Genomic DNA, 20732 nt, shown 5'->3' on the forward strand with positions numbered 1-20732 from the left:
CTGTCCAAGTCCTGTAAACTGGGCTGAGTTTAACTTGTTACCACAGGCTTTTTTTTTTTTTTTTTTTTTTCTCAGAGCCTTTTTTCCTTGTCCGTTCACTGTGAAAATTAAATATTGCATGTTTTCTGCAGGACATTCAAATCGAAGCCTTGCTGATGAGAGCGTGTGAGCCCATTATCCAGACGTTCTGTCATGTGAGTATCTGTAATAGTGTGAATATCTTTGGGGGAAAGTACTTTGTGGGAAAGGTTGGTTTTTTTAGTATTAGTTCTTGATGTACTTGCTATGCCTAAAAGTAAAATCAGAGGTAAGCAGTTATAAGTCTTTAATAGAAAAAAAATAACAACCCTAAAATAAAAATTCTTAGTTCCATCTAGTGCTTCTGCTCTTGTCAGAGCCCTAGCATAAAAGCTAGAGTCTGAACATGAAAATTGCCCTTGATTGGAAAAATCACTCTTTACAGTGAGTTTAAAATTAATCTCTTTTTCCTGTCTGCAAGCAGTGTGTTGAGCCACTCCACAATGAAGGCACCTAACTGTAATACTTCCTGTAAGCATTGAGTCTCTGCAGGATGTTCTCCTGAATTTAGAGTGTGCATGTGCCTGAGATGGTTCTTTTCTGAACTATATGTACAAATCTAGCTGTTCGGTAGAGTTGGGTGGTACAGTTCTAGGGTGGTCAGTTAATGCTGAGGATAAGCTCACGACAGAGTGGGACTGTAAGTTCTGTTGTTTCCTGGTCACAGTGGACTAAGGGAGCACAAAAGTCATGACTTGTAAGAGTAACTCATTTTTAAGTCTTTCATCTCTTCTTCAGGAGGTTGCAGATAACCAGATTGATTCTGGGGACCTGATGGAGTGTCTGATCCAGAACAAACATCAGAAGGAAATGAATGAAAAATGTGCAATTGGAGTTACTCATTTCCAGCTTGTAAGCAAAGCTTTTCTCTGCTATAAGTGGGAGCCTGTTCTGTTTGTTGAGGGTGTTGACAGGAATTAGCTAATTATGACCCACCTCCTGCTTCAAGATTGATTTCCCACTATATTTAAAGTGCTCTTGTGAATTCAGACAGTTGTACTTGCATGCCTGGTCATAAATGGTCCCTTCTGGGAGAGATTTATTTTCAGGCCTTCCTTCCTCCCTGGTGTTGGTAGATAAGGTCCCAACTTCTTCAGCAGTGCAGCATTCCCCTTGCTTTCACATTAATAAGTTGTGGACAAAAGCATTTGCTGATTGTATGATTCAACAAGCATTCTTTAAGCAGCACTTTCCATTTTCTTTTTTCTCCAAGTGACCAAAGTGGGGTGTTTTTTTTTTCTCTTCATTTCTGTCTTGCAGGTTCAAATGAAAGATTTTAGGTTCTCATACAAGTTTAAAATGGCTTGCAAGGAGGACGTGCTGAAACTTTGTCCCAACATCAAAAAAAAGTATGTAGCACCTGACCAAACAGCAATTTGGTTGTATAAATGTATAATAAAGTTACAGGGTATTTTATGATAGGACAGAAAATGCTGGATTTCCTTTAAAGGCTGATTGTTCTGTCCATTTTCCCTTAATGACTGTGTTCTGCAGATGTGTAAGGTAGAGGCACTGCCTGTTTAAAATTACTTCTGCTTTACTCTTGCATACAAGCCTGTCCTCTTTATTTTTTGTGCTCTGAAAATAGCTGATGATTACAGTTAATGGACTGCATGTCCCAATATGTTTTATATCCTCGCCAGATTCATTGTCTTCTAAGATGTTCTAGTATTGTTCCAGTTGCTGATCTGGGAAGGGAAAATATCCCCTTGTTTTAGCTGGTTTATTCATTTCAGTGTAAGGGGTTTTTTAATGGCCTACTGCGATAATGTAAGGCTAAATTGCACACAAGGTCAACCCTGTTCGTGGCTAGCAAGACTGTTTTCATTTTATGGTAGACATGCCCTTCCCATAATGCAGTAGGATTGCTTGCAATGCCATGTATGTATTCACCTTCATTTATGCCTGAGGTGAAGTAAAGATTTTCTGAAGTGCTCATATGCCTTGAGAGCAGAAGTCTTGCTGGCCAGGAGTGTGGTGGGATTTTGAGTATCTTCCTGTCCGCTGATCTAGACTCCAATTAAATAACATCAGATTTAGGTTTTAATTGTGGTCCAGTTACTCTACACATTGCTGTACCAGGCTAGAAGTAGGCACAGATGCAAAAGTAATTCATGTGTTTGGATTCTTGGGGTGAGTTGCTCTGATGTGCTGGTCCAACACCAATCTTGGCTGACCTAAGTGAAAGGTGTGTGAGTAAAAAGCTGTTTTCTTTTCCACAGGGTGGATGTTGTGATCTGTCTGAGCACAACTGTGCGCAATGATACATTGCAGGATGCCAAGGAGCACAGGGTCTCTCTGAAGTGCCGCAAACAGCTGCGTGTTGAGGAGCTAGAGATGGTAAACATGGATGAAGCTCTTGATCTGTCTCCTAGCATGGTCTTTCAATTAAAGCTTCCTGGTTTGTCCACGCTGGGGGGAAAAAAAAAAGGAAGCTTATTTGTAAGATGTATCTAACTTATTTTTTTCTACTCTTTTTACAACAAGAGACTCAATTGCCCTTCAGTTGTCTACTTTAATGCCTTACATATAGTTTCATGAAGGCTAAGGCAAGCTAAATGGTCACTGGAATTTCATCTAGAAATGATTATGTTTAGTGTTAGCAACGTGCTACCTAATATACATGCTGATGGCCTGAAAGTCCTCTAGGAGAGAATAAAAGCTTCATTTTACAGACTGAGGAGTCTGTAGAGGAGGCAAGCATAGATGAAACAACTCGACTCCAGCTGCTCCAAGTTGCTCAGTGGATAAATAGGAGGAGTATTTGTTCTGGTAGGCAAGGCTGCCTCTCAGCTTCTGGCTGAAGTGCTTACAGCAATAAATTCTACAGGTCTTTGTCCAGTAGATACTGTTTGAGTGTTAAAGCTTCACCTTAAGTAGACCCGTATCAGAAGAGGCAGCACTCTTGCCTTTGTATGGAAAAATTCAAATGTTGGGCATCACTTAAAAGCAGGAAACTTCATTCACTTCCTCCAGAACCCCCAATAGATGAGTGGCTAATAATGTCCTTTAGCTTTCTCCTGAAAAGATTTTAGTTGTCTTGGACATTTGTGTTGATGCCCTCCTAGGAGGAGCAGTAGGAACAACTTGCCCTCTATAGAATTTGGTTTAAACCCTTTCTTCATTTTGAAAAGTCAGTGGATGAATTTTTAAAGTTTTATTTCCCACTAGCATCACTTCTCACACCCAAGACCTTTAAATTCAAAGAAACTGGCCTTGTGAGAGTTGCTTTTTGTGAGTAGAGGGCTCTAGTTACTAGATTAACAAAATAAAATAGTCTTCAGAATCATACATAAATATTCATACTGTAATTTATCCTGCAGACTGAGGATATCAGACTTGAACCAGAACTGTATGAGGCTTGTAAAAGTGACATCAAGAATTACTGCCAAAACGTGCCCTATGGCAATGCTCAGGTAATGCATTTTATTAATAATTTACACATTTAATTTGTACTTTCACTTCAGAAAACCTTTGAAGAACACTTTTGCCCTGTGAGTGCAGCTTCAGATTTTCAGTTTGATGTCACTGAAGTCTTTTGGCAGTGTTTTGGAACATTAAACGTTTTGGGTTTGGTTGTTCAGGGTTTTTTTCCACTGATTCACAAGCATTAATACTGGGTGAATGCAGTTCTGTGAACACTTCATTCTTCAGTTAATGCTAGTTTTAAACTATTAGCAGCTGGTTACTGCAAATGTTGCTAAACATTTCTTAGTCATTCATGTCTGCAAGATGAGGTGTGGGGTTTTGGAGTAAGTGCAGGTGAGTCTCTTCATCTCATTAAATTTTTGTGAGTAAAGGTGAACCTAAAGCTAGTACTGGAAATAAGCGTTGATAATGACCTGATAAAATGTAGGCACTGGTAACGTAACTGCACAAATCAGGTGAAGATGGCCATTAGGGGAACGTGTAGCTTTCAGCAGCATATAACAGAATCATGTCAACAGTGTGTCTGTTATGGTTGTAATACTGTTATAGATTATCGAATGCCTGAAAGAAATCAAGAAGCAGTTGAGTACCCGGTGCCACCAGAAGGTGTTTAAACTGCAGGAGACAGAGATGATGGATCCAGAACTGGACTACACACTCATGAGAGTCTGCAAGCAAATGATTAAGGTAATGGTAGTGTGCTGAGTTAAGAGGGTGAGGTTGTAATGTAAGAGCTCTATCAGTTGTGAGCTTCCCTTTAAACTTTACTTCCTCCAAATACCTGATCAAAGCCTGTGCACTAATAAATGTCTTCACAACTGCCAGCAGAATTGAGGAGCAAGTCTGTGCTGAGGCTTATAATACAGTTTTCATCCAGACAGTTTGGATTTGGATTGGCTTTTATCAAAGGTGAAGTTGCGACTACAGAGAGGAGTAACATGTTCAGTTCACTCCTGACCTGGTGCACATAGACTTTCATCAAACTGATAAAGCAGACAAGTTCATACAAAACTTAAAATCAGAAATGCTGGCTTAAAGGCTTAAGGTGGTACCACTGGAAAGCAGCAGTGAGTGTTGATATGAGGCAATCTTGCACAGTAACCAGAATTGGAAGCTCCAGAACACTAGTCTGTGTGGTCTGTATGCAGAAAATGCAACAGCCTTGTCTTACACCCACAGGATTAGTTTCTAACAAAAGAAAATTAGTACCTTGGTCTGGACTTTGGGTAAGCTGGACACTTTTGACTATCTGATTCAGAGTGGGAATGGGCAAATTAGCATCAGTGAGCTCTTCTCTGCTTTCTCATTCTATATGATCTATCTTTGTCCTGAGTGTTACTCATGAAGTCTTTACTTGTCACATTGTCCAGCCAGAATTTACACAGAACAATGATTTGTGTGTAGACCTAAGAGATTCCCTTTGTAGCTTCTGAAATAAAGGGGAGTTGGGTATGAGACCTAGTTTGGTGGGTATTTCATGCCAAGTGTGCTGTAACTTAAGAATAGAAAATAAAGGCAAATTGCTTTTGATGCTGTCGACAGAGGCTGGTGCGTAGAAGCCAGTTGAGACTGTGTGGCTCGGTCCATAAGCAGAGATGTTCATGCCCATGAGCAATTTATAGAGTAGCACTGTTCTTTTTAACAGGAGGTGCTGGAGCTAGTGCGTGTGTCTGTGTACCTCTGGGTTGGGCTGGCTATTCTCTTTCATTAGTATAGTTGGTTAGGGTTCCTATTTTCAAGTGCTTAGTGATGAAATATGGGGTGTTTTTGTTTTGTAGCGGTTTTGTCCAGAGGCAGACTCAAAAAATATGTTGCAGTGTTTGAAACAAAACAAGAACAGTGAAGTGATGGATCCTAAATGCAAGCAAATGATTACCAAACGCCAAATAACACAGAACACAGGTATCCTTTTCTGAAAAAATACATAACATACTTGAGCTGTTGAGTGGTCTGCATGGCTGGAAGAGTATTCACTTTGTTTTGTTCTTGTGAGGGTGGTGAGGCCCTGGCACCGGTTGCCCAGAGAAGCTGTGGCTGCCCCATCCCTGGCAGTGCTCAAGGCCAGGCTGGGCAGGGCTTGGAGCAACCTGCTCTAGTGGAAGGTGTCCCTGCCCATGGCAGGGGTTGGAACTGGATGAGCTTTAAGGTCCCTTCCAACCCAAACCAGTCTGGGATTCTATGATTCCTTCATGGCTGTCAGTGCACACAGTGACTTTATTCAGTCACATCTTGAGGGTCAGCAGGTGTTATTTGACCTACTTTATTCCTGAAGCTCTTACCTCACAAGTAAATATTCTGTTGTGGAAAAACACTCTTCTAGACCCAAAATTAAATTCATTGGTGGTACAATGTCATCCAGGAAACTTCTGTCCAATCCCTTTTAGAGTGTTATGTTCTGTAATCAGAACATATCTGTAATCAGAAGATATTTGTACTTCTAATGAAGTTCTGTCATCTTTCCCTGTCAGATTACCGCTTAAATCCAGTGCTCAGGAAGGCGTGCAAAGCAGACATCCCAAAATTTTGCCAGAATATCCTGAATAGAGCCAAGGATGATACAGAGTTGGAAGGCCAAGTCATCTCATGCCTCAAGTTGAAATATGCAGACCAGGTAAGCAGAGCTGGTGCATGCAGATGAGAAACTGCAGGATTGGGCTGAGCAACAGTCCTTGAATCACACATCCAGCCTGGGCTTGTGGTGTCTTCCATGTATGTAACAGGCTGTACATAAATGAGTTTTTAGGCTTCTATATGAGTATACAAGATACACAGGTTAAAATGCAAGGTGATTGATTTATGAAAATAAAGGTCATGGAGTGGGTTAATGACTTTTTCCACTTAATAGCGTCTCTCTCAAGACTGCGAGGACCAAATTCAAGTGATAATCCAGGAATCAGCTCTTGATTATCGGCTGGATCCCCAACTCCAGATGCACTGCTCTGACGAGGTAGGAGAAGTAGCTCCACAGCTACTTTTTCAGGGTGAAAACTCCCTTAATGTAACAGATTCATGTTTCTTAAAACTTGAACTCTCCTGATGATAATTAAAACCCCAACAAACTCAAACCACAAAATAAAACCCCTTTGACCTGCTTCTAGCTAGTCAGGTTCTCTGCTTGTGACACTCACCCAGTGTCCAAGAATGACAGTTTCCTGTGCTCCATTAAGTACAAAGTTAACTTTTTCATCTGGGATCTCATCAGTACTTGCGACTATGGAAAAATAGTGCTTTCCTGTTGTTAAAAATAAATGTGTGTTAGTTCTCTGGTGTTGTCAGCCTTAACTGGAAGACAGTCAGATATTGGAGCATTCACTTTTGATAGCTGAATCAGCCATGCCTCAAGTATTCCTTAGTTCATCTTCTAATGTTATTCCTGTGCTGTTTCCCTCCCTGCCTTCCTTCTCAGTACAGTACTGTTGACTTCATGCTGTTGGGTTTCAAAGGGTGTGCATTTTGCATGAGCCAGCCTGCATTTGGCTCTGGAAATTTGGGAGGGAGGAAGATATCTCATCATGTGTTCTCTGGGTGCAGCCAGTGATGAACTAACATATTGAAGTATATTTGTGCTAAAGGGCAGAATGATTGTTGTGAGCTATTTATGTTAAAATACCTGCTTTAAATAGATTTCCACTTTGTGTGCGGAAGAAGCAGCGGCTCAGGAGCAGACTGGGCAGGTGGAAGAATGCCTGAAAGTGAATCTGCTAAAAATAAAAACTGAAATGTGCAAGAAGGTAAGGGAAATAAATTGAATGTGCTCTAAAAGGCATCCCATCCCTGCAGAAACCTGTGATTTTTTTCCAGATCACAGCCCATGCCTTGTTCTAGCTAGTATGATGCCAGAGCTCTGCAAATTCCCTTACACATCTCAGTTTTGGCCTGCGGTGATTCAATTCGATTTCAATTTACCAGTGAAAATTGTGCTGACAGGGCCTCCTTCCCTATTCCAGGCTTGGATCCTCTGTTGATGATGGTTGCCAAAGTTTCTTGTTACTAATCTTGTTTTCCATTGCTGCCTCCGTTGCAGGCTTCCTGAGCCCTGGGAATGGCTTAGGCCCTGGCTGTGATCAAGGGCTGTATGAATCGCTCCATGGCTATGGCACCTTATTTCAGTTCTAGCTGAAGTAACCTTGGCATATTAACTTTTGCATTTTAGATTAATATGGATCTTTTCATGACCATAACTATGGTAACCCTTTATAAAGCAGGCCATTAAAGCAGCATTCATAGCCTCATCCAGTGGTGGTTTTTGTCACAATACTGGATTTAAAAAGATGATGCATCTTTCAGAAACATTAAGCAGTATGAGTTTTGTTCTCTCTCCATTTTGAGATGTACTTGTAATTTCCCCCTTCCTAGGAAGTGCTCAATATGCTGAAGGAAAGCAAAGCAGATATATTTGTTGACCCAGTGCTCCACACAGCCTGTGCCCTGGATATCAAGCACCACTGTGCTGCCATTCCACCAGGGAGAGGACGCCGTAAGTGCTCATTCTTTATTTGTATAACTTCTCGGTCCTGGGAGCGTTAAGCGGCATTTTCTTGCCAGCATTATCTTAAGTACAAGATATTTCCACCTTTATTACTTACCCACTTGGTGGGTAATAAGGTGGAACAGCTGCAGAGGCAGTAGATGCCAATAGAAGGTGGGTATCAAGAAGCAGTCCTTCCTGGTGTCTAAGGCGGGACCTATTCTTCAGTCTTGATATAAATCTGCAGCCTTATCTACAGATTTAATGAGTATGTTTTAAGTTCCATATGATTACTGACAGTAGTGTGTGATGAAAGATCTGTAACACTTCTATAAAATCCTTCCTCGGTGAAATCCCATTGAAAAGGAGCTCTTAATACACATGGGCTGAAATACACGGGCTCCTTTTTCAGTGAGGTTATGTTGCACCCTATATCAGCTTCCCACAAGATACAGCTCCCAAGCTTTCTTAACGACGATGTTACATCATCTGTCCCAGAAACTTCCCTAGAACTGAGCTACTTCTTTTACAGGAGTAAATCAGTTTGGTTTCCCAGGATTCTTTCTTAGCTGATCCCTTTGGTCCTTCTTTCTTTGTGTCAGTCTTTGTCCATGGTTGGCTTCTTTGTTTCAATATTTTTGACAAATAAAATCAAACTGAAGTCCTTTGATCTTTTTTCCCTTCTCTGCTTAAACATACCAGTTTTTTCCTTTCCAATATCACAGAGGGTAGGTAATCCTTACTACACTTTCTAAGATCACATAGCAGCTAAAGGCTTTGAGACTTCATCAGTTGTTCTAAGTCCTCCAAGATTGAGTTCAGCAGGGTCAGACCTCTTGAAATCTCATTTATTTAAGTGTTTCCTAACCCATTCTTTTCCTGTTTGAGGTCAAGCTCTTGCACTTTGTTACTGCTATTATGTTAGCTAGCTGGATAGTGTGTATGGCTGTTTAAGCAAAGGTAGTGGTGGAGGGGGGGAAAGGTTTGAACTTTCCCATATTTCTGAGTTTATCTGGCATTAAAAATAGCAGCCAAGTATTTTCCTGATCATTACCTTTCGTTCTGGTTGTTGAATGCCTTTCTGAAATTCTGGATATCCTTTATTTATTCCTGTCTTGTCGTAATGCTTTTGATGTGTCTTCTGACGTGTTTGTGCTGAAGATACGCAGAAGTCTGAAGCTTAGAGAGGGATCTGCGTCTCGGTGTTTGAACTGACAGTTGTGTTTAAAAAGTCTGGAGTTAAAGTTTGCAGTCTGTTTGCTATGAACAAAATACCTCTTTACTGCAAAGCAGAAAACATCCAATTAGGGATTATTCAAGTAAAGCAGCCTAAGTATAAAATACAAAGTTTTATGCTGTTGTCTCATATGAGCATATAAAAGAGCTTATGAGTTAGCCAAGCTGCTCTGTAGGCACCCCAGAGCATTGTGATCCCATTTCCTTTTCACAGGACTGTGTGAAAACTGAGGAAGTGAAACCTTTCCAAAACATTCTCTTGATCAAAAGAAATTACTAGGAAGTCTAAGGAGATAACACTGTTTATTCCTGAGCTGAATTTGTTCTTGGTTCTCTCTAAGGGATAGTGGCGTGGAATTTAAAGTACAGCTCATTGAAGGTGCAAATTTACAAGACTTTATAAATAATTGGACATGTACTGAAATTTCTTCTTGGAAGTCAAAATTCCTTGCATCTCAAAATGCACTATTAATCATGGATCTTAGTGAAACTGCAAGAGTACAGCAGGACTTTGTATACAGCCTGTTGGGCTGGCTGGTCTGTTTAGAAAGCTGTGTAACCATCAGCCTTAATTCAAGTGGCCCTTTCCAGCAGCCTTGCTGTGGCATGTTGTTGAAGCCCCTGCTTCTATTTTGTAACACCATCTTCTGTGCATTACAGAGATGTCATGCTTAATGGAAGCTCTGGAAGATAAACGTGTGAGGTTGCAGCCTGAATGCAAGAAACGCCTTAATGATCGTATTGAAATGTGGAGCTATGCTGCAAAGGTATTTATTGCATTTCCCTTTTCTTTTTGCATTGTATCTTCCTGTTGCAAGCTGTTCATGGAAAAACTTCAACTGCAGTGAAATTCTTGTCCCTGAAGGAAGTTTAACATTTTGAGTTTGGTCCAAAAAAATTGAAATGAGGTCTCCTTTTCTGAACTTGTTACTCTCTCAGCAGACTTCATGCTGCAGAATTAAACTGGTTTTTGTGCACCCAGGGTTTGGTCTCCTGTAGAGATGGTCTGGGGCAATATAATGCGCTCAGCAGAATTTCCTGTTACAAAGCTGTCTGCTGAGCAGTAGTTCCTTCAGACGATTCATTGCAGACCTGCTGCTTTGTGGTTCAGGCCAAGTCTGATGATGATAGGAGGCAATAGCAGCATCAGGGACTAAGCCTGATAAATGCCAGGGCTAAGGGTTGCATGAGAAGTGCAGGTTGGCTTATTTATTCCCTTCTCACCTCCAGGTTGCCCCAGCAGAAGGCTTTTCTGACCTTGCCATGCAAGTTATGACCTCTCCATCCAAGAATTACATACTGTCTGTGATCACAGTCGGCATCTGTGTACTCTTCCTCATCGGCCTGATGTGTGGACGCATCACCAAGCGGGTAACAAGAGAGCTCAAGGATAGGTAGAGCCTGGATTGCCTGCTGAAGAAATGCCTGCCCAGTGCCCAGTTTTGTACAGCCCTCCTCTGTATAGTCAACCAACCCCCTCTTGTGAGAGGAGAATAAAAACAAACAAAACAAAACAGAAAAAAAAAAAAAAACCCAAAACAAACAAAAAAAATTAGAACAGCAGCAGGTGTTGGCTCAGTTTTCCCATCCTGGATCTCACCCACAGCATCTTCATCCTATAAAAGTTTGTGTGCAACATTGGCAGCCCAGCCAGCAGCAGCTTTTGTTACCCCTCTGTTAGCAGACTCTTGTTTACCTGCCTGTAGACAAGTCTCTATTTTACTGTTGGAACTGCCTTCACTCTCCAAATCAGACTGATATGACCTGCAGCTCAAGCAGTTTTTAAGTCAATTTTTAAAGAAAGACATATATCTGCATACCGACTATATGATTTAGGTAATGGTTCGTACTGAAATCTAGTCATCCTCTGTGGCTGGGTGAAGTGGAGGCAGGAAATTAAAGGGAGATTGCATCTTATACCACAGTTGGTCTTGTTTTGGACATCTTGCTCATCTTGTGTAAAGCATCTTCAGAGCATAGTCTTGGACAATCTAAGGACACCAGTCAGTGGTGTCACCTTCTAGTGCATATCTTGCTTTTGTGACTGGGTTTTTTTTTGGTTTGTTTTTTTTTTTTTTGGTGGGGTTTTTTTTTTTGGTGTTTTTTTTTTTTTTTTCCCTGAAAAGATGTCCTCCTTTTCTTTCCCTGCCACTTGCAAGATAGAATAAAATACTGACCAGGATTGAATACTCACGTGAGCTGTACAACTTGTATTTCAGTAAATTAAAGACACAGTGTAGACACAAGGCGTGTAGAGTCTGTCAGGAGTGTACACTGCTCCTGTCAGCGGGCATTAAGTGCCCTGATCAGTCACTTGGTCAACTTTTTTATTAGCAATGATGCAGTAAAATTCTAACACTCCTTTTATTTTATCTCGCTGCTGCTAAGCTGTTACCCTTCCAAATTAACACTGTATAGATGGTGTTGACATGCAGGTAATACAGTGTTCTGACAGTGATGGAGAAGGTGACTGAACATTCAACCTGCTCTATCTGTAAGATGGTTAGTTGTGGGATAGTGCAGTGGTTTGTAACTGGCCTGTCTGGGTCTTCATGCTTTGAATGGTAGCACTGAAGAGTGATTTTTGTTTCCGCAACTACAACCGACAGTGATGGCAACTGGTCTTTCATGGAATGTAGGACACAAGTGCTGGTCCAGAAGGCCAAGGAGGAGTGGATGGGAGGAAGATAGTGTCGTATGAAAGTATATAAACATCTGGATCTTTAAGGGAAGTAGCTTTCACATTGTTACCATCAATGTGTGCACTCATTCTGTGTATAGTTACGCTTCCAGAACCTGATACTCACACCTGAGAGCCCAAGGAAGGTGTTTTAGAAAAGCTGCACCAGTAGTTGTGGCCTTTTCTTACCATCATCTTTGTTCCTCAAGTACAAGGGGGCATGGAGGTCATAAGGCACAGGCTGAAACATTGTTTTGGGGGAATCGAGAGGTGACTGTACAAGAGTCCATGTGTACAGTAGGAGATACTTTATTCACCTTTTAGATGTGCTCATGTGTGTGTGCTGCGGTAAAAATCATGTGCCTGGAACTGTCCAACCTGGGCTGACACTTGAACCATGATTTTCTTTTCCTGCGTAGTGTACTGCTAGGTAAAACCTGACATTTCCAGCTCTCCACAATGTTCTCTAGAAGAACAGTGAAGGTGGTTTGAGACACTCTGGAGTGTGGACCAGCTGATTCTGATGATGCTGCATGTACAGAATGGCAAATACAAAATACTGTAAGCTTTTGCTGCAAGTGAAGCTTTTTGCAAATGTACCTTCATCCCACTCCATGAATGGACAGCAAACTATTCGTGATACAATTTTAGACTTACTATGCTAGTGAGTCTTTCACAAACACTTCTGGTTTTATATCAAAGTATTATGAACACAAGGCAAGCAGTAGTGAAAGTCTGAGCAATGAACAATCAGTGGAGAATTAGTGAGTGGTAGGACTGTGGTTAGGCAGTTAGGTAGAACAAAATTAAACCTGAATTTTTCTTCTCACCCCTTTTCCCTGGTGCTCGCAGCTTAACTGCCCTCTGTCCATGTGAAGTGGGGCAGAGGAGGGGTGGTTGATCGTGTTTCTAGAGGCAGCACAGGTGTGTAACACCACAAAGGTTAGTTCAGCAGCTATATGTGTGTGTTGTGTCACTTGACAAGAGTGCTGGAATTCCTGCTGTAGAAATGGGTGTGTTTGCAGAGCTACTGGCAAGGGAAGCAGGATCTGTGTCCTTGCTTGCTTGGCACAGGCCCTGCCTCTCGAAGTGTCTATCAGGCATAATGAAATTGCTCTCAGAGGGCTTTTTTAAAACTGTTGTGGCTCTTTGAAAAGGCGTTTTGTAACCTGATTAGCTTGAAAAGCCTAATTAGATGGCTTATTGTCTAGAAATAGCATCTTTCACTAAATTCCAAAAGACATTGCAGTGAAAATTGTAGGTTTGTAGCCATAGTTCTGAATGTAAACTCTCTTTAGCCCCAAAGGTGACTTTCTTTACTTTCAGATATAAGGCTTGCTGGGGGTTTTTTTGTGTTTTAATTTGGAGGTGGTTAAGATGAGGGTACCTGGAGTGCTGTGTTAGGTGACTGTAGTCTACAGTGATGGTCTGTGGTTGGTAGTGTTCTTGTCTGTGTCAGCAGGCTCACCTGGGAATGCGGTTTCAGTGCAAGTGCTCTGGGATGGTGCTGCAGGTGTGTGTCTGGAGGCCTTCTGAAGCAAAGGTAGAATACAGAATCAATTTCTGCACAGTTCCCTTGATGCCCTTGGTCACTGTAAGGGCACAGACCCACCTTCTAAAGGTGTGACACTGGCAGAGGGCCCATGAGCACCGTTAACCTCCTCACATTTTAATATGGGGCCTCCTGCCACTGCTTGTGATCAAATTCGCTTTTTTCATGACTAGAAATCTACCAGTCCCAGTCTTGAAACGTCATCCTCCTTCTATACCTAAAAATCTGGAGGTCTCAAAAGCACAGAAACCCACGCTTCCAAAAATAACCTGCTGGTGCTGTTGCCAACACAACATCTCACCTGCAGGTATCAGTTTTCCATGGCAGGGAAAGAAAGAAATAGCTGTAAGAAACACTGCTGTTGCCTTGACCTTGAGGAAGCCTTTTTGACTTCTCGAATCTAGTTGACAGTGCTAGAAATAGCTGTGATCCACCAAAGGAAGAGTGTTGGTGTGGCAAAAGCTGGGGTACCTCTTCCTTTTGGTGGAGGAGGCTGCCTTCCACAGAGTGCACCTCCTGGTGGTTGGTTTGGGTTTTTTTCCTCGTCATCACAAAACCACCTCTTGCAAAGTTTATCGTGGATGCAGTGATGCTGGTGGGTAGGACTGGATGACTGGGATCTAGCAAGGTGTACAGCTCTCTGTTCCCCTCCTCCTGCTGCTGCAAGGGTTAACAGGTTCTGTTTCCTACATGGTGGGATGTGTGTGAGGGGACCATACATGATCATAGAATAGGGTTGGAAGGGACCTTCAAAGCTCATCTAATCCAACCCCCCTGCAGTGAGCATGGACATCTTCAAGTAGATGTACACATTGTTCCTTCACTCCTGCTAGCCATTAGTATTCACTGTTGTTGACCTTTAATAAGCTTATTTATTGTTTACCTAGTGCGTCTAATCAAGTCCTTTTGCTGAGTTTCAACTCGGGATTGCCCTGCCTTGTTTCTGGCTGCTGGAGCGTAACTCCTCTGGGCAGGAACAATATTCCTGCCCTCAGGTGCTGTCCAGCCAGTTGAGTTGAGCACCTGTGTGTCTGCATTGCTGCCAAAGGCTGGGAAAAACCCTAATGAAGCTCAAGAGATTCTGTAACAAAATTTAAGCTTTTCCCCCAGAACCTGACACTTGAATCCATGGGAACATAATCAACCTTGCTCTGAAAGAATCCACAGTAAGTGCATTGTGTTAAAAATAATGGAGAGGAGTGAATGTCTCAAGTACAGAAACTGACTCTGGGTGGGCATGGAGGGAAGAAATGCGACAAGCCAGAGGGATCACTTGAGTCCCATCACTCTGTAGAGGAATTGTGTCCCAAGTTGGATGGCGACTTCTGTTAAAATCCAACTTTATTATTTAGTTGAGATTGTAGTACCCTTTTTTTCTTCTTTTTTTTTTTTTTTTTTTTTTTTACTTTTATCAGTTTTGTTTTTTGACAGAAAAAGGTAATTTTGAAGCGTGTGTCGAGTGCATGAGTGGTATGGAACCGGAACATTTCATCTAGCACTTGTGTCCCTGTTTAAAACCCAGCTCTGAAGGCTCGAAACAGCTTTAGTGAGAGTCTATTCTTAATTACGGGGCTCCCAACCTTCAGGGCAGCTCCCAGGTACATTTACGGCAGTCTCCCTGCTCAGGGGCCAGACCAGCCTCGCTTCCCCGGCTTGGGTGGACAGAGGGGATCCGAATCACACCCGATCAGGAGAGAGTTGAGCTGGCACCGCTGCTCCTCCTGCGCTGGTGGGATCCGGCGTCCACCCATCGAGTGCCACCGGTGTGGGGCAGGGAGTGGGAATAATGTGTTGCCACTCGCTGGCCAGGGGCAGATGGCTGTTTTCTCCTTCCACAACACTCCAGTTTCATTCCATAGCTGACTGAAAGCAAAAGATTCCTTCCTGGCATCTCCCAAATCCCACCTTGCTGCCTCCCTGTATTTAGTGAGTTGGAGTGCAGGTGTAGCTCTTGCCTTGGGGAATACTGAGCTAGGGCAAAGGGATGCTCGTGCTGAGTGGAGGTGATCAGGAGCTGGCAATAACACTTGTGTTGGGCTCGGCAGCATCTTGGAGAGCTGGGAGCCAGGATTTTTGGGAAACCAAACCAGACACAGCGGGGATTCCTGTAGTACAGCAGAAGCTGTTTGAACTTAGTCTTTCTTAATTATAATTATTATTTTCAGATGTGACATTAACAAGACCTTTTCTGTACCTTGTTTCCCCTCGCTGTGTATAAATCCCAGCCGCTCCTCTTTTCGGGTTGTTTTGGGTTTGGTTTTTGTTGGGGTTTTGTGTGTTTTCTTTTTTTTTTTTTTTCTTTTTTTTATATGTCTATGCTGTGTAATTTTGAGACGTTACCGAGATTCTGAATATAATAATGTGCGTTCCTTTTGTTTGTTTTCTGTACAGATGAAACGGGAGAATTTAATAAAAAGAGTCTGCAGGTTTTTTACTTGTTTTGTCGTTCATTCCCCGGGGCGCGCGCGCCCCCGGGGGCGGGGCGAGGGGCGGAGCCTCGCTAAGCCGCGCCCCCCCCCCCCCCGTCCCGTCCCGTCCCTCCTCAGGCTCCACTCCCTCCCTCCCCGGGGCGGGTGACGGGGCGCGCAGGGGCGGGTTGTCGCGCCGCGGCTGGCGGCCGTAAAGCGCGGAAGGTCAGTGCGTCTTCCCCCCCCCTCGCCGCTTCAGGTGAGCCGGCGCGGCCCCGCCGTTCCCCCGGCACCGCTCCTCCTCCTCCAGCCCGCCCCGCTCCCCGGGGCCGGGAATGCGGCGGAGGAGAGCAGGCCGAGCCCCCCTTCCCGCCCTGCGAGCCGTTGCCGTGAGGGTCCGGGCGGGCAGCGCGGCGGCTCCTCCGGCGGTGCCGCCCTCCCGACACGGATCCGTGAGGAGGCACCAGCCTGCAGCACGGGGTTAGGGACATGGGCTGAGAGCTCTGTGGTGGTACCGCAGCCAGCGGCCCTGGGAGCGTGTGGTGGGAGAGCCCAGGGTGTCGGAGAGAGCCTCTGCGGCTCCTCGATGTGGTTGCTGTGACCGGACTCTGTGTCCTGCCTCAGGTAAAGGCCTGATAATGTTAATAACCGAGCTCACTCGCGCACTGTTAGCCCTTATGAAAGGTTTCAGAGCATGTTCTGTGCCTGCTGGCTTGCGCTGTTCTACCTGTTGTTCGGATGACAGAGTTCTCAATGTTATTTTCCGGTTTTCGTCTGATTCTTTGCTCCTTGTCAAGTTACGCAGATGTCGGACACAAAGGTATAATGCCCTGTGCCCATTATACAATCTTAAGTTGAAACCTTAATAGCAATACTGTTGTTTCAGGACCGATTAACTGCTTTTCTGTTTACTCACCAGCTTTCCTGTGTTCTACTGGGTGCACCACATGATGTTTGCCGCTGCCAGACTTGTATATAATAAGAGAAGTGGTAATGTGATTCTCATCTTTTCCTTCCTAGAAGGAGTGGTCCTTAGCTAACGTCTGGACACATCTAGGCGGTGCTTCAAGAAACCTGGCAAACAGCTGCCAGGATGTTTCTCCGGTTGCTATCAGATATCCATTGGCGGGTGGCTAACCCAAAATGGAGAAGAATGACCTGCTCCCGGCAAAGCACCTCAAGTACAGCAGAACCTCATCCAGTTGCCTTGCCGGCACAGGCACAGGTTGTCATCTGTGGTGGTGGAATCATGGGCACCTCTGTGGCATATCACCTTTCCAAGATGGGTTGGAAGGATATAGTCTTACTTGAGCAGGGCAGGTAAGGATTTCTGGTAACTCAAGAAACAGGACTTCTATGCATAGCAGCATCTGCTGGAATGTGTTGCTTTTACCTCTTCATCTGGACTTGGACCTGAGGAACAAGATTACATTGAATATTGGTAACCATAATTTACTGTTTGTTCCAAAGCACAGGGCAGACCTGTGGGGTGAAGCATATCCCTTGTGCCATTGCAGCGGGTTAGCTTTGGTGAAGTGGGAGATTCCCACACAGCCACTTTCCTTCCTAGCAAAACCGGGGAGAAAGTAGTCTGAGAAAGCTTATGGATCAAGATAAAGACACAGAAATGTCTTACCAGTTACTGTTGTGGGCAGAGCAGACTTGCCTCAGGAGAATCAGCTTAAAATAATTAAATAATTAACTTTATTTCATGCCAGTTAAAATAGATTCAGGTTGTGAGAAACAAACCAAAGATTAAAATGCCACTTTTCCTATCCCACGCTCAACTTCACTCCTGCACTCCAGGGTCTTCTATCCAGCCTAAGAAGTGCGGGGGGGGTGATGAGTCGGGTATGATCATGCTGGGCTCTGGCACACGTCTTCCATGAGCTGTGGTTCCTATCAGGAGAACTCTGTCCTGGCATGGGTTTTCCGTGGACTGCAGTTCCTTTGGGAGATATCCGTCTGCTCTGGTACACTTGCAGGTAATGTAAAACACACTGCAGCTGGCAAAGATGGACCATTTTAGGAGAACTAAAACTCTGTAAATCACCCAGCCCCTATCGACCATCTCTAGAAGTAGGATGAAATAAACATATGAAGTTTTAGGCTACTAGCAAAGCTCAAAAGAGAATTCTGGGAGGTGTGGAGGCTATGAAGAGACATCACTAGAACACCATGCTGTGAGCTGGCTAAAGGTTTGGGTTATCTAGTTTTCCTGTTGCAGGACTTGGTGCCTATCTGTAAAACAGCCAAGGCTGTTGCAGCTTGGCTGAGTACAAGTCGTGCTCTCCTTGGTGAGTTGGATCTGCAGTCTGTGGCAGAGCATGGAGATCCTGTGTAAAGCTGACTGCACAGCCCTTACCTGTTGTTTAGATTTCTGTTTCAGAGGTAGATTTGTGTCGTTTTCATTAAGCAATTTTGGGACCTTAGGTATGAGGTAGCGATAAGACTTGAAGGGGTGTTTATTGCAGCAGCTCCTAACACCCTAAATAGGTTCTGGGCTGCGAATATTTACTGTCTAGTGTAGAGTTTCCCGCCTGATGCTGTCTTCAGGAATAATTAACCGTGACTCCTTGACTTTGGTGGCTGGGAAGCAGGTACTATCAAATTCTTTATAGTTGCAAAAAGAAGAAATTGGGTAGTGTCATCTGAGACCTTGAGAGCAGTGTCTTTTGGAGTGAAATAGGGTTCTAGGCTTCATTTGTAATGGAATGTAATCCTGACTGGCTTGGAGTGGGGTCTGAATACCCCATGACAGATCTTCATTGAGTTAGATGCTATATGAGCTCAGTCTATGTGCATGCTCAGGGAAAAAGAACAGTCTGGCATTAGCAGAAACATCTCACGTGAAGCACAGCTTGGTGAAATCATGCTTCAGCTGTTTTGGTTGTCACCAAGTAGGGACACACCTTACTCAGCTGTTTCTTGATTGGAATTGCTGAGAAAGTATAGATACCATAGGCCAAAAGCAGTCTTGTCAAAGGTTTTTGTAGGCAAGTGGAAAACATCAGGATTGCTTTAGCAGCAGGAAAAATGATTTGAAGTATTGTGGAAGTAGGTTGCAAGGGAGATGCTGTTTTGTTTTCCCCCACCTCTGCTGCAGGGAGTTTTTAATAGGTTTCTGTCTCTACAGTGGCCTTTCACCAATAGGTGGGTGAACAGTGGTTTAAGGGACAGTTTAAAAAGGGGTAAGAAATAGATGTACCTGTGTGGCAGTTACTGCACAGTAAGAGGGACTTGTTCTTACTGTAAACAGCAAAGGTGGAAGACAGAAATCCAAGTCAATTTTTATGTAAGGGAAGTCCTGCTTTGGAGAAAGGAAGAATCAGGTAGGCAGGTTGACTTAAGCATAAGGTAGTATTTAATAATGTAATAATTGCTTGATGCAATCCAGCAGTCATCAGTTAGGACTCACAGCAACAACATGCTGCCACTATTGCTGCTGTGTTATGTGCACGTTGCACTGCTGCAGGGTTCTGGTCACTGACTCATCTTACTTTATCATCATTACTCATCATCAATGCTTTAAAGGTTTCTTTCAAATTTAAAGCAACGTTGTTTAGGACTGAAGGGGTAGTCCACAGCAGGAAATTGTGGTACCCTGACGTGTGAGCAGACTGCTGACCCCAGGTGAAACAAAGATACGAAACGTACAGGATAGGTTGCCCAGAGAAGCTGTGGCTGCCCCATCCCTGGCAGTGTTCAAGGCCAGCTTGCACAGGGCTTGGAGCAACCTGGTCTAGTGGAAGGTGTCCCTTCCCGTGACAGAGGGTTGGAACTGGATGAGTTTCAAAGTCCCTTCCAACCCAAACCAGTCTGTGATTTGCAGACCTCAGCCTTTGCTCAACTTCAAAATACTCCTGGAAATTCACTTTGACTTTCTCATCTGGACAGTGTTTAAAATTGTTGGCAAAGCTTCCCAGTGGCCCTGCACACTGATAGGGTTGAGACAAGGAGAGAAACTGTGTAGAGCTCCACATGGATGACAAACTAGTCTAGGAATCTCTGATTATTTGAAAACTTTCAGTGTTTAGGACTAGTTAAAGAGAAGTTGTTCTGGAAAACAGTGCGTTTTCAGAAATGAACTAAAGGAATCCTAGAGGCTGCGTTATCCCTCCGTCATCCAACTTACAGCCTTTGGTCTGATGTGGTTGGGGGCAAGCTTGCTGCCTGGTCTGTGCTGTCAGCAGAGCTGCTGGACCAGCAGGGTGGAGGGGTCTCACCTCTCTGCCTGCCAGCCAGCTGAGGCCTTCTATGCAACTTCTGCAGGTTAGCTGCTGGTACCACTCGCTTCTGTGCTGGCATCGTGAGCACAGCCAGACACGCATCCATTGAGCTGAAGATGGCAGACTATTCAAACAAGCTCTACCAGCAGCTGGAACAAGAGACAGGAGTAAAAACAGGTACTAAAAGTGTAATTCTTGAGTGATCTTTGGGAAACAGAATCAAACTATTAATGCTGAAATACAAATGTAGTTCTACAGGATCTTAAAGGTTGGTTGGTTCCTGTTCAAAACCGATACATTTGGACTGAATCAGATGTGAAGGGATGTCATTAATCAGAAGAGCGGGAAGAAGGGTATTGGATGGGTGGAAGGCAGACAGCCTGCAAACACTGTCAGTTCCTATGTTGCCTGTAACTTGGGCAAGTGTAGGTCAATTTTCATGACTCTGAAAAGTACATTGCAGTGACAGGAGCAAATGGTCCATTTTCTGCACCAGTTCACTTCTCAAAAAGAGAAGGTGGTTAACAGAAGCACTAAAGCAGGGTGTCTTACTCCACTCTCACTCTAAAAATAAGGAGAAAATAGTTGTGTGGAAGAAGAATAAGAGAATAGGGAAATTCTCCCTTTCCCTCCAAAATGTTCAGGCATGTAC

The 20732-nt window shown here is 43.6% G+C and overlaps 2 protein-coding genes across 7 annotated transcripts in view; both read left to right on the forward strand.

The window, feature by feature from the left end:
• Positions 1-15666, forward strand: part of GLG1 (golgi glycoprotein 1) — an 86229-nt gene extending 70563 nt beyond the window's left edge. Inside the window, exons 14-26 of the mRNA XM_030511887.1 lie at positions 132-194; positions 817-930; positions 1339-1427; positions 2301-2418; positions 3402-3494; positions 4057-4194; positions 5286-5409; positions 5976-6118; positions 6353-6454; positions 7131-7238; positions 7864-7984; positions 9872-9978; positions 10442-15666. Of these exons, the coding sequence (XP_030367747.1) occupies positions 132-194; positions 817-930; positions 1339-1427; positions 2301-2418; positions 3402-3494; positions 4057-4194; positions 5286-5409; positions 5976-6118; positions 6353-6454; positions 7131-7238; positions 7864-7984; positions 9872-9978; positions 10442-10609 (1488 nt within the window). The 3' untranslated portion in view covers positions 10610-15666. The remainder of the gene's footprint in view (positions 1-131; positions 195-816; positions 931-1338; positions 1428-2300; positions 2419-3401; positions 3495-4056; positions 4195-5285; positions 5410-5975; positions 6119-6352; positions 6455-7130; positions 7239-7863; positions 7985-9871; positions 9979-10441) is intronic.
• A 343-nt stretch (positions 15667-16009) lies between these two features.
• Positions 16010-20732, forward strand: part of PDPR (pyruvate dehydrogenase phosphatase regulatory subunit) — a 28961-nt gene continuing 24238 nt past the window's right edge. For 3 of the 6 annotated variants that reach the window (XM_030469903.1, XM_030469907.1, XM_030469906.1), the window contains exons 1-3: positions 16024-16110; positions 16872-17171; positions 20124-20257. In XM_030469903.1, the coding sequence (XP_030325763.1) occupies positions 16945-17171; positions 20124-20257 (361 nt within the window). In that variant the 5' untranslated portion in view covers positions 16024-16110; positions 16872-16944. Of the gene's footprint in view, positions 16476-16871; positions 17172-20123; positions 20258-20732 lie in introns of all 6 variants that reach the window. The other 3 variants (XM_030469909.1, XM_030469904.1, XM_030469905.1) reach the window with 3 other exon arrangements.

Source organism: Strigops habroptila, chromosome Z (genome assembly GCF_004027225.2).
Source record: "Strigops habroptila isolate Jane chromosome Z, bStrHab1.2.pri, whole genome shotgun sequence".
NCBI lineage: Eukaryota > Metazoa > Chordata > Aves > Psittaciformes > Psittacidae > Strigops > Strigops habroptila.